The sequence below is a fragment of the Solea solea genome, chromosome 4 (assembly GCF_958295425.1).
Source record: "Solea solea chromosome 4, fSolSol10.1, whole genome shotgun sequence".
Taxonomy (NCBI): domain Eukaryota; kingdom Metazoa; phylum Chordata; class Actinopteri; order Pleuronectiformes; family Soleidae; genus Solea; species Solea solea.
In genome coordinates this window covers 22,784,163-22,797,881 of record NC_081137.1, presented here as the reverse complement: position 1 = coordinate 22,797,881, position 13,719 = coordinate 22,784,163, and the positions used below count along the sequence as shown (strand labels likewise).

At 39.3% G+C, this 13,719-nt stretch overlaps 1 protein-coding gene across 2 annotated transcripts in view; it reads left to right on the top strand.

Moving 5' to 3' along the window:
* The window catches only part of stk32a (serine/threonine kinase 32A), a 48,814-nt gene extending 41,814 nt beyond the window's left edge, over nt 1–7,000 (top strand). For both annotated transcript variants that reach the window (XM_058628093.1, XM_058628092.1), the window contains exons 13-14: nt 5,282–5,346; nt 5,928–7,000. In XM_058628093.1, coding sequence (XP_058484076.1) covers nt 5,282–5,346; nt 5,928–6,045 — 183 coding nt within the window. In that variant the 3' untranslated portion in view covers nt 6,046–7,000. The remainder of the gene's footprint in view (nt 1–5,281; nt 5,347–5,927) is intronic.
* Nucleotides 7,001–13,719: the final 6,719 nt, after the last annotated feature.

Genomic DNA, 13,719 nt, shown 5'->3' with positions numbered 1-13,719 from the left:
GACTCCAGTGTTAAATATTGAGATTTTAGACATTTCCCTGGTAATTGTTGGAGATTAACCCACGTTTTTTAGGATTGTTAAGTCTTTTTAACTGACCTACAGTTCGGCATTGTTCAGCTTGATTCTTGTGTCGGACGTCTCTTCCTGTGACGTCCGAACTATGGCGTTATATCTGTGCCACATTCGTGAAGGAACAATGTGAGATTTTAAGCACAGGAAAAAATATAATTTTCATTTGAGCAAACAAAAATATATTCTGTCCTCAATACATGTATTTGCATGTTTGCAATTATTCATTTTAACATGCAATAATAATAACCCCTCCCACTCAGTTTTACTCATATGCCGTCACAAACTCTCGCTCGTGGCGCTGCAGATCGCTGCACACTCGCTTCTCCAATCGGAGACTATATGAATTTAGATGTTACTGCTGTTTCGTCTCCAATCACAGTGCTTCCATAACACGCCAAATGAGTAGGATATTCAGCTTCTTAGATGTGAATCTTTTCGACTTTCAGTCATTTTTCAGCTTCTTAAGAAGCAACTGGAATTAACAGCCGACGACGTTGTTGAAAGGACTCCAAAATGAAAGAGAAACAGGAATTTCTGTGGTGCATTGGCAGCGTTTTTGGCTAATATGAATACACTTGATGCAGAAGTGTTGCGTAATCTCTTGATTGTCATTCACAGCAGCACTGCTGGAGAAAAAGATTTCGACGTTTCGCCCCTTTTTGTAAAAACCGTCCTTGCGTTTCTCCCTCTCTGTGCTCATCATTATTCAGGAAAGGAGGCGAAACAATGATTTCATTTGACCCACTTACAGGTGTTAACCGGCTCCATTGTCTCGAGTGCTGTTAAAGAACATCAAGGACACATTTCAGAGCTGCGTCCTCCCTCACCTTTACCAGTCTGTGTGAAACCTGCCTGCTCCTTTTAAACATTTCACTGCATCTTTCAGTCCGAGCACATAAATACGGCTGTTGTCCTCGGGGTGTTTGCACAAAAGAGAGGGGGGGGGGGGTGCACTTAAAGGCTCATTTGCTCATTTGGTGAAGTGAGACGTGCGAGTAGTGGAGTGTGTTTGGGCAGCTCCGCGTCTAACCACAGTGACTTTATTATTTAGGTCTGCTGCAGTGGTGGGAGCTCGTTACTGTTACTGTTTTCATTTCAAGGTTAAAAAGGACTGGACATGAGCTTCAGTGTTGAAACATCTGGAGAAAACCTTTATAAAAACAACTATTTTTTATTCAAATTCTTATTGTATTCTGTTATAATGTGGCAAGTTACTGCAGCTGTGTTTGTTATTTCACTATTTGTTACCTTTCCTTCAACTCTAGTATACAGTAGTTGAGTGAATGATGCAGTTTTGCCGTTTTACAATAGTCTTTCTGTTTAAAATGTCATTTTAGCTCTTTTTTATGCTCCTGTCGCCATTTTACCTTTACATCTCGCCGCGTGTCCGTCGCTACGACGCGCGCGACTCACAGTGAACCGGACGACCGATTAAAAGTGGCCGTGTACATGAGATGTGCCAACATAGGCGGGTTCACTGTCCACATCCACTCACTCTGTCTGCTTGGTTTCTTCTCGTCGTGACAAAGCTCTAAACTGGTGTCGGGTTTGTTTATCAGCAGGAAAGTATTTACAGAAAAAGAAAATCAATTTATCTGTAAAACAGAGGAAGCACCGCCGCGTGTGTGTGTGTGTGTGTGTGTGTGTGTTCCAGGCGTCTGTCCAACTCGTAATCTTTGCTATTTTCCAAAGATCAGCGAGATGAGGTTGAATGGACACTTTGATGGTGATTTTGATTGGTGCACATTTGTGTCTCTCCACTGAGACACACACACACACACTGTGTCCTCACATGCAAACAGACAGTTACTCCGCACACTCGGACTCTACCCTGACGATAGCAGAGCAATTTGTTTGGTCTAGACTCCGGAGCTCACGCCCTGCCAACTCGCAATAAGAAATCAGAGCCGGAGCCACAGTGCACTATATTATAAAAGCCGACAACTGCTTGTGGAGATCTGTCCGTGTGTTGTAATATATCAGTGATTTCTCACCGTGCAGCCAGATGGCGTTCATCATCCGCTGGCCGGTGTAGACACAGACAGAGAAAGTCTCCCGTTTATGAAATAAAGACAGAAGGATGTGAGAAAACATGTTTTACACTCGTGGAGACGGGCCAGGAAACAGCACACGGCCAGACGTCTCAGTCTTCATTAAATCAAACCGTTTTGTTCTCGTAACATTCTTTCTCGACTTAAAAATCCGCGTGAATGATATTCAGATGTGTTTGTTTGCCAGACGTGCTGGAACGTCTCCAGATCAACACCGAACACAGAGAGGAGTGTGCAGCTGATGAGTGTGGACTAATCTGACAATGTAAAAGGACATTTTAAAAGTTACACAGGACATTTACCACCAAGAAGGTCTGGGCCTCATTGTCTCCAGTTTCCTCTCACTGTCCAAAAACATCCATCTATTTTCTACCGCTTTATCCTCCACAGGAGGGTCGCGGCGGGTGCTGTGCCAATCTCAGCAGACACAGGAGACTAACAACCATTCAATCTCACTTTCACGGTCAATTTAGAGCGACCAATTTACCTAATCCCATATTGCATGTTTTTGGACTGTGCGTGCAAACTCCACGCAGAAAGACCGTTGTTCCAGCCGGGGCTCTAACCTGAGTCTTCTTGCTGCAAGGGCCACTTACACCAACCGTGTGGCCCCCAGTCCAAAAACATGCAGAGGTTAATTCAACACTCTTAATTGCCCCGTAGGTGCAAATGTGAGCATGAATGATTCGTTGTCTCTACGTCAACTGGGATTGGCACCGGCACCCGCCGCGGCCCTCATGTGGAGGAAAATTAGAACTCTTTTAGTTGTAATTAGTTGTGGTTAACATTTGCTGAAAGATATGAAACGTAATGTAACGTGTGCACTGCTCTCTTAAATAAACATTCAGATCATTCTGAATACGTTTCCTAGAACTGCTTCACCTGGCATCCAGGCTCGTCAATGTTAATGAATTGACTTTTTTAAATCTTTCTCTATATTTGGGAGGATTTTCCTTTGGTCGACGTCACAGCGATTGTAACCGCCGCTGTATCCACGACTGCTCTGCCTAAACAAGCCCGATAACTCAAATGTAAACAGTAAAACTCTTCCTCAAAGTGTCTTGTTTAACGTTGATCTATTATTCATCCTCTCTCCTCGTATTTCCCACGGTGTGCTACTCGGTCTGTCTGTGAGGGCGTTTGTGTTTTTTTTACTGTCCGCAAATATGAGTTTGTGTTGGTGCAATGCTTTGCGCGTCTCCATTTACAAGAGGACCTGTGGGATCACCTGTGAGACAGTGATGAAGACGAGGAGAGAGGGAGGGTGGAAGGGAAAAAAGAGAGAGAGAGACAATTCTGAAGCTCAGCAGATCGATAGAGGATGAAGAAAGTTATCCCCATCTCATCTCGTCAGGCTGTTACGTATTCCTTTTGCGTAATTCCTCATCTTCCTCACCTCCTCCCCCCCTTTTCCAGCTCTATTGTCCCCCTGACACTCTCTTCTCGCCACTCTACCTGCTACACTAACAACACAGCGTGGAATTAGCTCAATTGAATCACTGCTAATATGCAGCCGATAATTGGACTCGTGCTGGGAGACAAAATAAATTGGCTACTGCTACTACAACACACACACACACACACACACACACGTTTTTCATCAGAGATGTCACTCATGTTAATTATGTGCCGCAAATATGAAATGCACAGGATATAGGAAAAGGTTGTCGCTGTAATAAGAGTTTTTAACACTTAAGAGTTTTTAACTTGTGCAGTAAATGCAAGTAAACGCTTTAAAAAAGTGAAGCTGTGTTGTATTCTACATGTAAACATTGCCTTGTGATGTTTGTCTAAGGTTGATTTAGGGATTCTTTTAATTATTAGGGCGTTATTTTAATTATTGCAGCTTAACAATCCCATAAAGGATGTGGAGAAACATTCCTGCTCCCGGTGGGTTTGTCTGGATAAATGGAAAGTTTAATCTGGCAGTCGGAGCAATTAGCTTCTGAACTGTGTTTTTAAAATCATCCAATAAAGAGAGCGAGCGAGTGGAGACGCGTTATTGTTGTCTCGGCGAGGACAGACGTCTCTTTTGACACATGTGTGCATGAACGTCTGTATATCTGTCGAATACGGACTTTCTCCACCTTGCTGTGATCAAAATATACAAAAGTATTATCTTAACAAGAGTTAATCCCATGCGTTCTGTCTTTTATTCCCCAAAACTTTTGTTGTGCCAATGAATCCTTGACAAATAAACAATGCACATGTATGCGTACATGGAATTCTAGGAGAGCTGGGTTTTTTTATTTATTTACGACTTAATTTGTAATTTATTTGGCACGACCGAGCGACTCGCAGCGAGGTAATGGGCAAAGCGAAATCATGACAGGTTTATAAAAGACCTCATTTACAACTGATCCACCAGATGGTCAGAAGATGAATTTTAGGAAGATGTGCACGCAGCACAAATGTGGAAATATTACGATAAATGACTGCATTTAAAATGATAAAACTGCTGTCAATCCAGTCGTTAATCTCTGCTGCTGTTGTTGTTGTTTTGGGAATAACCTTACCTTCTATAAGGTCTATGGAGGTATAAAGGGTAACAAATTGTTGAGAAGGTTAAATAAATTTAAATGTATTTGATCCGTTATCCACATAAGAGACAAAGCTCAGGCGAGTCTGAAATATGCCTCAAAATCACAATGATCACACACACAGAGACACAGAGAGACACAGGGCAGTGTTATAATAATAATGATGTACATTCCTTATCTCTCTCCTCACTGTCTGTGTGAGGACAGTGTGAGGACAGTGTGAGGACTGTGTGAGGACAGTGTGAGGACAGCCTGGCATGACAAATCATATTCTGTGTTCCAAAAAATGCAGACACTCCTCTAACTCCAGTCCTCTAACCTTAAGTTAAGTTAAGTTAAGTCACTTTCTACTTCTGGAATCTTACACTATGACATGATAAAGAAAGGTTAACAGTGAATAGACTTTATACTGTGTGTGTGTGTGTGTGAGGGTTTTGGGCCATCACTTACTCCAAAACTACTGCTATAAAATTGCAAGTGCAATTAATTCTGATTAGAATATGCAGCTGTGCATTACAGTAATGAAAATGAAAGATCCCAACTTTGTTGTTGTTGTTGTTGTTGTTTCTCCAGCACGGCTGCCAGTTACTAACGGCTCTGTAATTGTGTCTCCTACAGAATAACCAGCTGCAGCAGCGATTGGACAACGTCCAAAGAGACTTTATCGTCTTCAACAGGGAAAAGTAAGACGCCTCCACCACTACAGAACCTGCCATATACATTCTCTACAACAAACACAATACGGCATCTTTTGCAGAGATGAAGTGGCTGCTAATAAGGACTACTGCAGTGAAATATTCTAATAAAATCATCAAAACGTCTGTAAAATGCAACGTTTGACCCAAGTGAGAACCCCAAGTTTCAAGGTCAAAACAAAAAGTGAAGAAATCCAAAATACACTGCACAAGAATGACATCAAAAACTCACCTCAACAATCGAGAAATCCAAACATCCAACAACAGCAAATGTTGTTACTGATAGAACACAGGTGAACATAATCAACACAGCAGGAAGTGAAGAAACACAGGAACAAGACACGAGCATGGCTACAAAATAAAAGTTCAGGGTTCAGAGTCATGAGAATCTTTAGCCTTTGCTAAGGTTTATAATGCAAATTAAGATAATATTACACATGTAGAGCGATGACAACAGAAAATATGAAATGTCTGGAGCTTTATTTGTTTCTATGATTATGTTTTTTAACATATTAAAGTCTACGAAAATGATAATAAGACACTTAAACAAACTCCATGTCTCTCAACAGGTCAAAGCAGGTGGTGGTGGACTCGGAGACGTCTGAGCTCTCCACGAGTGAGAAGAACAAGGCTATAGAAGACGGACAGAATAACAACGTCAAGCCGGCTACCTACTTATCAGGATAGGTCTCATAACCTGAGCGCCCACCTTATCTTTCTTATCACTTGCACCTGCCCACAGCTTGTAGATCAGCACTTCACACACAGACACTGATTCTTCTATCAGCAACTCGGCACTCGGACGTTCCTGCACCACCGTTTCATCTCTGCAGAAAAAGAAATGCAGCGTCACTGATCGCGCCCATAAAATAAAACCCATTAAAAGAAAAACTGAGGGAGTGAAATTGACTCCAGGACGACGGGCCTTTTTCACTTTGCTGTCACGGAGAGGAACGACTCTGTGTTGTTGAGTGTCGCTCACACCCGCGCTCTCTTAAATCACTCTGGTGCTCTGAGGTCTGCTCGACCTGCAGCGAGCAGCCCATGTGAAAAGGTCGTCACTTAAGAGACAGCGCCGCGTCGTCTCAGCTCTCACCGTGACATAAAATCTCACGTGGTTCTTCTTACGCTGGAGCCTGGAAGGACACTTTTATTATTATTATTATTATTATTATTATTAACCTAATTACAATGATTTAAAATGTAGGATAACAATGGTTTTCTTACGCTTCAACGAAACGGCATGGCACAAAGGAGCTCACAACCACGGCAACCTACTCACTCTTCTATAATAGATGTTCAAGAGCTAAACTGTGAGCTTGAGCATGAACGGCTCGCGTTATCATAGCAGAAGACACATGGCGCATCATACCAGCGGCATAAGCTGCACAAAACGGGCAAAAAAAGAAAGCAGCTGTAAGTTTTCACTTCACTATGCTTTAGAGTACCAAATGTAGCATTTTAATGTTAAGCTTCAAGGTCGGTGGTTGGTGACGTCCTCCAGGGGTCGCTGGTGTTGCTTCCTGATGGAAAATTGCTTTTGCCAAAACTGGTTTTTAGAGATTTTGGGACTAAACCTCGCCTCAGTCTGCTACTGACCAACTGGATGTTTCAAATAAAAGCGACGACGGAATAGAAAGAGGTCAACGACAGATGTTTTATTGTGTGTGTGTGTGTGTTCTGCTGTGAACCTCGCTTTGCACACGCTTCCTCGTTCATTTTAGCATTAATGCACAGAGAGACAAAAGAAAAGTGCTGTGAAGAAGAGAGAGAGAAAGTGAATACTTTACTAGTTTTATAGACGAGAATTAAACTGAGACCTAGGTAAGATGAATATCTTAGTCACTGTCTGTATTGAAAGTTTGTTTTTGTTTGTTTTGTTTTTTTATTAGTCAAATATAATATATTGTATATGTGTCACACCCGTTAAGTCACAGTGAGGAAATACATTTGCATCCATGTTGTGCAGACACTAGGTGTTAAAACTCTAGTGTCAGAGAAAACCCCCATTCTAGTAACAACAAAGCTAAATGCTCATCGGTGAAGTATTCCTTTAAGACAATAGCAACCCTCATACTTTAAGTTAAAGAGAACCCACACCTGCCTTATCCTGTAAATATGGCACACAGCTTTTCATTTGATGTGGAAGTAAAATTGGATTTCTTCTATTGACCTAAATCGTCCTTACCTATCTCAGATAGGACTGCATCCTATCACATCTAAAATACTTTAAAAAAAACTACATATTCAGTTCAAAACTGTTGGCACTTTTATATTTGAAGTTGGTACATTAATGTTCTTATCCACTTTTACGTTGTTGTTGTTGTTATTATTATTGTCGATAGTTTTCTGTATAAGCTGTGTAAGATATAGTGGGGACGTGTTTTACAGAAGGATTAACCCAGAGTGAACTGATTATCCTGATTTGTTTATATCGTATAACGGGTTTAGGTTTAAGTCGTCACGTGTGGTAGATCCGACCGCTCGAAACCATGAAATATGAAAAAGTAGCTTATGAATTGCATTCAAACTTTAGAATTTCATCTTAATTAAGGTTTTGTTGTCCTTCAGTTGTCACTGTGTGTTTTACTTGTGTTGGAGTTTCAAACTTATTAAGGTGTGCCTTAAATATTGACTTTCATTTTCTGAACCAAACTGACTGCCTTGTACTTTATTTCACTTCATCTCTATGAATTATGTCGAGAAATTAACACTTTCATTGATCTAACCGATTAAATTCAGTTTAAGGGAATGAGATGGTGGGGGGAAAGGGTTAATGCTAGAAGTATGGAATTAGATTTGTGTCAATATTTTCAAACAACACTTTTCACGAAGCAAGCAACACTTTTTCAGAAGCAAAAAAAAATACTGAATATTGAAAATATATACTATTTTATTGTTTGAAAATACATTTGTTCTTTGCGCTCCCTAACTTGTTGTTTGCGCTCCCTGAAGTGTTTTTTGCGCCGTGGATTTTTGTTTGCGAGCGGGCCTGAGGAAGCTGTCTGCTGATTGGCTACAGCAATGCACCGGAAGTCGTCACGGGCTTGACGCTGTCGCTGTCCGTCTGGAACTCGTTCCCCAAGTTTTCTCCGTCAACATCTTTTCTTTCTTTTTTTTTCTTTATTGACAAATAAATTCTCACCAGTATATCATTATACAAAGATTATGAACCCAAACACACCACTAAACACTTTCTAACAAAATAAATTGAAAAACAAGGGAAAATAAATAAATATAAAAACAAGGGAAAATAAATAAATATAAAAACAAACAAAATAAACAAAATAATATAAAAGAAAAAATATATAAACTAAGTTGCATACAAAAATATTATGAGGAGATGTTTACTATTATTAGGTCTAATAATTGTATTATTATACAATTTTTTTTAAAACGTGTTGGTGTTTCAAACTTATTAAGGTGTGCCTTAAATATTGACTTTCATTTTCTGAACCAAACTAACTGCCTTGTACTTTAATTCACTTCATCTCTATGAATTATGTCGAGAAATTAACACCTTCATTGATCTAATCGATTAAATTCAGTTTAAGGGAATGAGATGGTGGGGGAAAGGGTTAATGCTAGAAGTATGTAATTAGAATTGTGTCAATATTTTCAAACAACACTTTTCAAAAAAATATTGATTTAATCATTCAAAAATATACTATTTTGTTGTTTGAAAATACATTTGTTCTTTGCGCTCCCTGTTTGCGCCGTGGATTTTTGTTTGCGAGCGGGCCTGCGGGAAGCTGTCTGCTGATTGGCTACTGAGATTTGGAGCAACAGCTCAATGCACCGGAAGTCGTCACGGGCTTGACGCTGTCGCTGTCCGTCTGGAACTCGTTCCCCAAGTTTTCTCCGTCGACATCTTTTTTTTTTCTTTTCTTTATTGACAAATAAATCCTCACCAGTATATCATTATACAAAGATTATGAACCCAAACACACCACCAAACACTTTCTTAAATATTGACTTTCATTTTCTGAACCAAACTGACTGCCTTGTACTTTATTTCACTTCATCTTTATGAATTATGTCGAGAAATTAACACCTTCATTGATCTAATCCATTAAATTCAGTTTAAGGGAATGAGATGGTGGGGGAAAAGGGTTAATGCTATACGTATGGAATTAGATTTGTGTCAAAAAAATATTGATTAAATCATTCAAAAATATACTATTTTATTGTTTGAAAATACATTTGTTCTTCGCGCTCCCTAACTTGTTGTTTGCGCCGTGGATTTTTGTTTGCGAGCGGACCTGAGGAAGCTGTCTGCTGATTGGCTACAGCAATGCACCGGAAGTCGTCACGGGCTTGACGCTGTCGCTGTCCGTCTGGAACTCGTTCCCCAAGTTTTCTCCGTCGACATCTTTTTTTTTTTTCTTTATTGACAAATAAATCCTCACCAGTATATCATTATACAAAGATTATGAACCCAAACACACCACCAAACACTTTCTAACAAAATAAATTGAAAAACAAGGGAAAATATTTGTCGTTTCTTTATTTGTTTTACATAAGTAACAATTCTCTACCTCATTAAATCTCTTTCTAATAAAGTCTTCTTCATCGACATCATGGATGTAAATAATTGAAAGTATTTAACGTTTGTCAGATTATCTTTGAGATACTAGCTCTGTTAGCTCTTAGCATTCAAAGCAAAGCCTCGTATTACTCTTAGTGGCGTTAGTTATTATACAGTTGACAGGGCTAATGTCTCAAAGATAATCTGACAAACGTTAGATACTTAAAATGATTTACATCCATGATGTCGACGGAGAAAACTTGGGGAACGAGTTCCAGACGGACAGCGACAGCGTCAAGCCCGTGACGACATCCGGTGCAGTGCTCCAAAACCCAGTAGCCAATCAGCAGACAGCTTCCTCAGGCTAAATAAATATAAAAACAAACAAAATAAACAAAATAATATAAAAGAAAAAATATATAAACTAAGTTGCATACAAAAATATTATGAGGAGATGTTTACTATTATTAGGTCTAATAATTGTATTATTATATAATTTTTTTTAAAACATGTTGGAGTTTCAAACTTATTAAGGTGAGCCTTAAATATTGACTTTCATTTTCTGAACCAAACTGACTGCCTTGTACTTTATTTCACTTCATCTCTATGAATTATTTAGAGAAATTAACACCTTCATTGATCTAATCCATTAAATTCAGTTTGAGGGAATGAGATGGTGGGGGAAAGGGTTAATGCTATGGAATTAGATTTGTGTCAATATTTTCAAACAACACTTTTCAAAAAAATATTGATTTAATCATTCAAAAATATACTATTTTGTTGTTTGAAAATACATTTGTTGTTTGCGCTCCCTGACTTGTTGTTTGCGCTCCCTGAAGTGTTCTTTGCACCGTGGATTTTTGTTTGCGAGCGGACCTGAGGAAGCTGTCTGCTGATTGGCTACAGCAATGCACCGGAAGTCGTCACGGGCTTGACGCTGTCACTGTCCGTCTGGAACTCGTTCCCCAAGTTTTCTCCGTCGACATCTTTTTTTTTTCTTTATTGACAAATAAATCCTCACCAGTATATCATTATACAAAGATTATGAACCCAAACACACCACCAAACACTTTCTAACAAAATAAATTGAAAAACAAGGGAAAATATTTGTCGTTTCTATATTTGTTTTACATAAGTAACAATTCTCTACCTCATGATTAAATCTCTTTCTAATAAAGTCTTCTTCGTCGACATCATGGATGTAAATAATTGAAAGTATTTAACGTTTGTCAGATTATCTTTGAGATACTAGCTCTGTTAGCTCTTAGCATTCAAAGCAAAGCCTCGTATTACTCTTAGTGGCGTTAGTTATTATACAGTTGACAGAGCTAATGTCTCAAAGATAATCTGACAAACGTTAGATACTTAAAATGATTTACATCCATGATGTCGACGGAGAAAACTTGGGGAACGAATTCCAGACGGACAGCGTCAAGCCCGTGACGACTTCCGGTGCATTGCTCCAAAACCCAGTAGCCAATCAGCAGACAGCTTCCTCAGGCCCGCTCGCAAACAAAAATCCACGGCGCAAAGAACACTTCAGGGAGCGCAAACATCAAGTCAGGGAGCGCAAACAATTCATGTATTTTCAAACAATAAAATAGTATATTTGTGAATGATTAAATCAATATTTTTTGAACCGTGAAAAGTGTTGTTTGAAAATATACTAGAAGTTTCTTCCTCGAAATCAAACATTGCTGATTCCTTTACTCGCTCCTAACTACAACACTGCCCCCCAGTGTCAGCTGAAGGGAAGTACAGTTAGTAACCTAGAGAAAGGTTGGTAAGATTAAAAAGTAGAGTAACTAAACCAAAAGGAACAAGAGTGATCACATGTTTAAAAAGCAGCAACAAAAATTCACCATTTATACATGAATTCGCAGTCGTTCTTTCTTTCTTTCCTCCCTCCCTCCCTCCCTCTCTCTTTCACACACACACTCACTCACATCCAGGTTACAGAATTCTGTCTGCTGCATTTGCAAGGTCATTGAGGAGGCACAGTCCCTCCTCTGCTTCGTGGGCCGCGCTGAGGCAGCACTTTTTCCACATTAATGGCTGCTCAGAGGGAAGGTGGTGGGGGTGGTGGGGGCTCTCACAGTACAGATTAAAGCATCCACCACCAGCACTGCTGTGGTAATCCCATAAATGTTACTGTTATCTAACTAAAGGACACATAATAATACACACAAGCAATATTCTGACACTTATTATGCTGTAAATTTAAATAACAGACATTACTATAATATTAATATAATAATAATAATATAATAATAATAATAATAATATCATGTCTGCTACTCGACGCGGTTGCTGTGATGTCATAAAGACATTTAGTCTTAGCTTCTTTTGCTGTGCTGTACATTTTGTGTGATAAACTTCTATTTTATGGTGCATCGTGTTACGTCTTGATGTGAAGTTCAACAATAATAATAATATATATATATAAGAAGAAAAAACAGACCTGCGTCTCAGTCAGTTGCAATTCATGTTTATTCTGGGAACAAAATCATACCTTCCACAACACACCTTAATTTGACCTGCCATCTCTGGGTTTGACGTAACAGTTAAAAAAAAAGAAAAGAAAAAAGAAACAACATAAAAACAATAATAAAAGGTTGTCAAACGTAACATAAATACAACAATCCATCACATGGGCCTGCCTCGGTCAAACTGCCAAATAAAAGTGCCATCTCTTTCCTTTCCTTTCCCTCCACAGTGAGATCGATGACACAAAATATCGGCTCAACCTTGACTGCACTGCAATCCTCTGCCTCTGCCAGGAAACAGCAGAGATGTGAAGAAGAAGAAGAAGAAGAAGAAGAAAAAAAGAGCTACGTGACCCCCTGACATCATCAGATCCAGCGTGTTTTTATGTCATATTCAGGCGGATGTTGAATATTAGTCAGGTATGATAATACATCAGAGGGATTTGCTCGAATGACAAGGAAATGATGGTTTTTCTCTTGTTCTAAATAAAAACATAAAGGCCAGTTTGTCAGGTATAAAAAGTTAAAGTCAGAGTTGAGGTGCTGTTATGTGAAAGCAGGTTTTTTTAATTTTTATTTTAAACTTGTTTCATTGCATCTGGAGTTGCTCTTAAATGTGAATCTCCGCTTCACAATGTTTCTTTTTTTTCTCCCCCTCTGTTGTTGCTGTTGTTGTCAGGGCGACAGAAGCAGGCAATAAGCTAGATGCAAATGTAAGAGGAGGGATTTCTTTTAAACAGCCATGACAAGATGCAAGAATCTGAGATAAGGAATCGTAAAAACCCTCTTTTAGTAAATTTTTTCATTATTATTATTATTTTTTTTTAACATCAACAATTACATAAAAAGGGAGACTTGAACTCATCAGCACCTTTAGAGGAGGCTGAAAAGGATCATGGATCACGTCGCCCGAGTTAATGTGGCCCATGCAGCTCCATGTCCGACGGCGCTCCTGCTCTAAGATTTTAAAAAAATAAACCAAATAAACAATAAAAACACTTTTTACTTGGTCCAGTAACTCGCTGAAACAACATCATTCACAAAGCTACAGTACATCACATCAAGTGTATATACAATGCCACCTAGAGCTAATGAATGGTACTGCGTGATCATGTGTTCATTTACTAATGTGTGGAGGGGGGTTCTAGTGTTATGTTTTTGGATAAAGCAAAGGTGAAGTGGGGGGGGGGGGGGGGTGACACTGAAAAGCCAAACAGGATGAAAGAAGAACCATCCCATCAATCCGAGAAACAAGTGGTATCCATTTTCCTACGAGGAAACAACGTGTCGTGATGTTATGAAGTGTTTTCAATTCACCAAAGCACCGAATGGACATGTTTTCTGTTG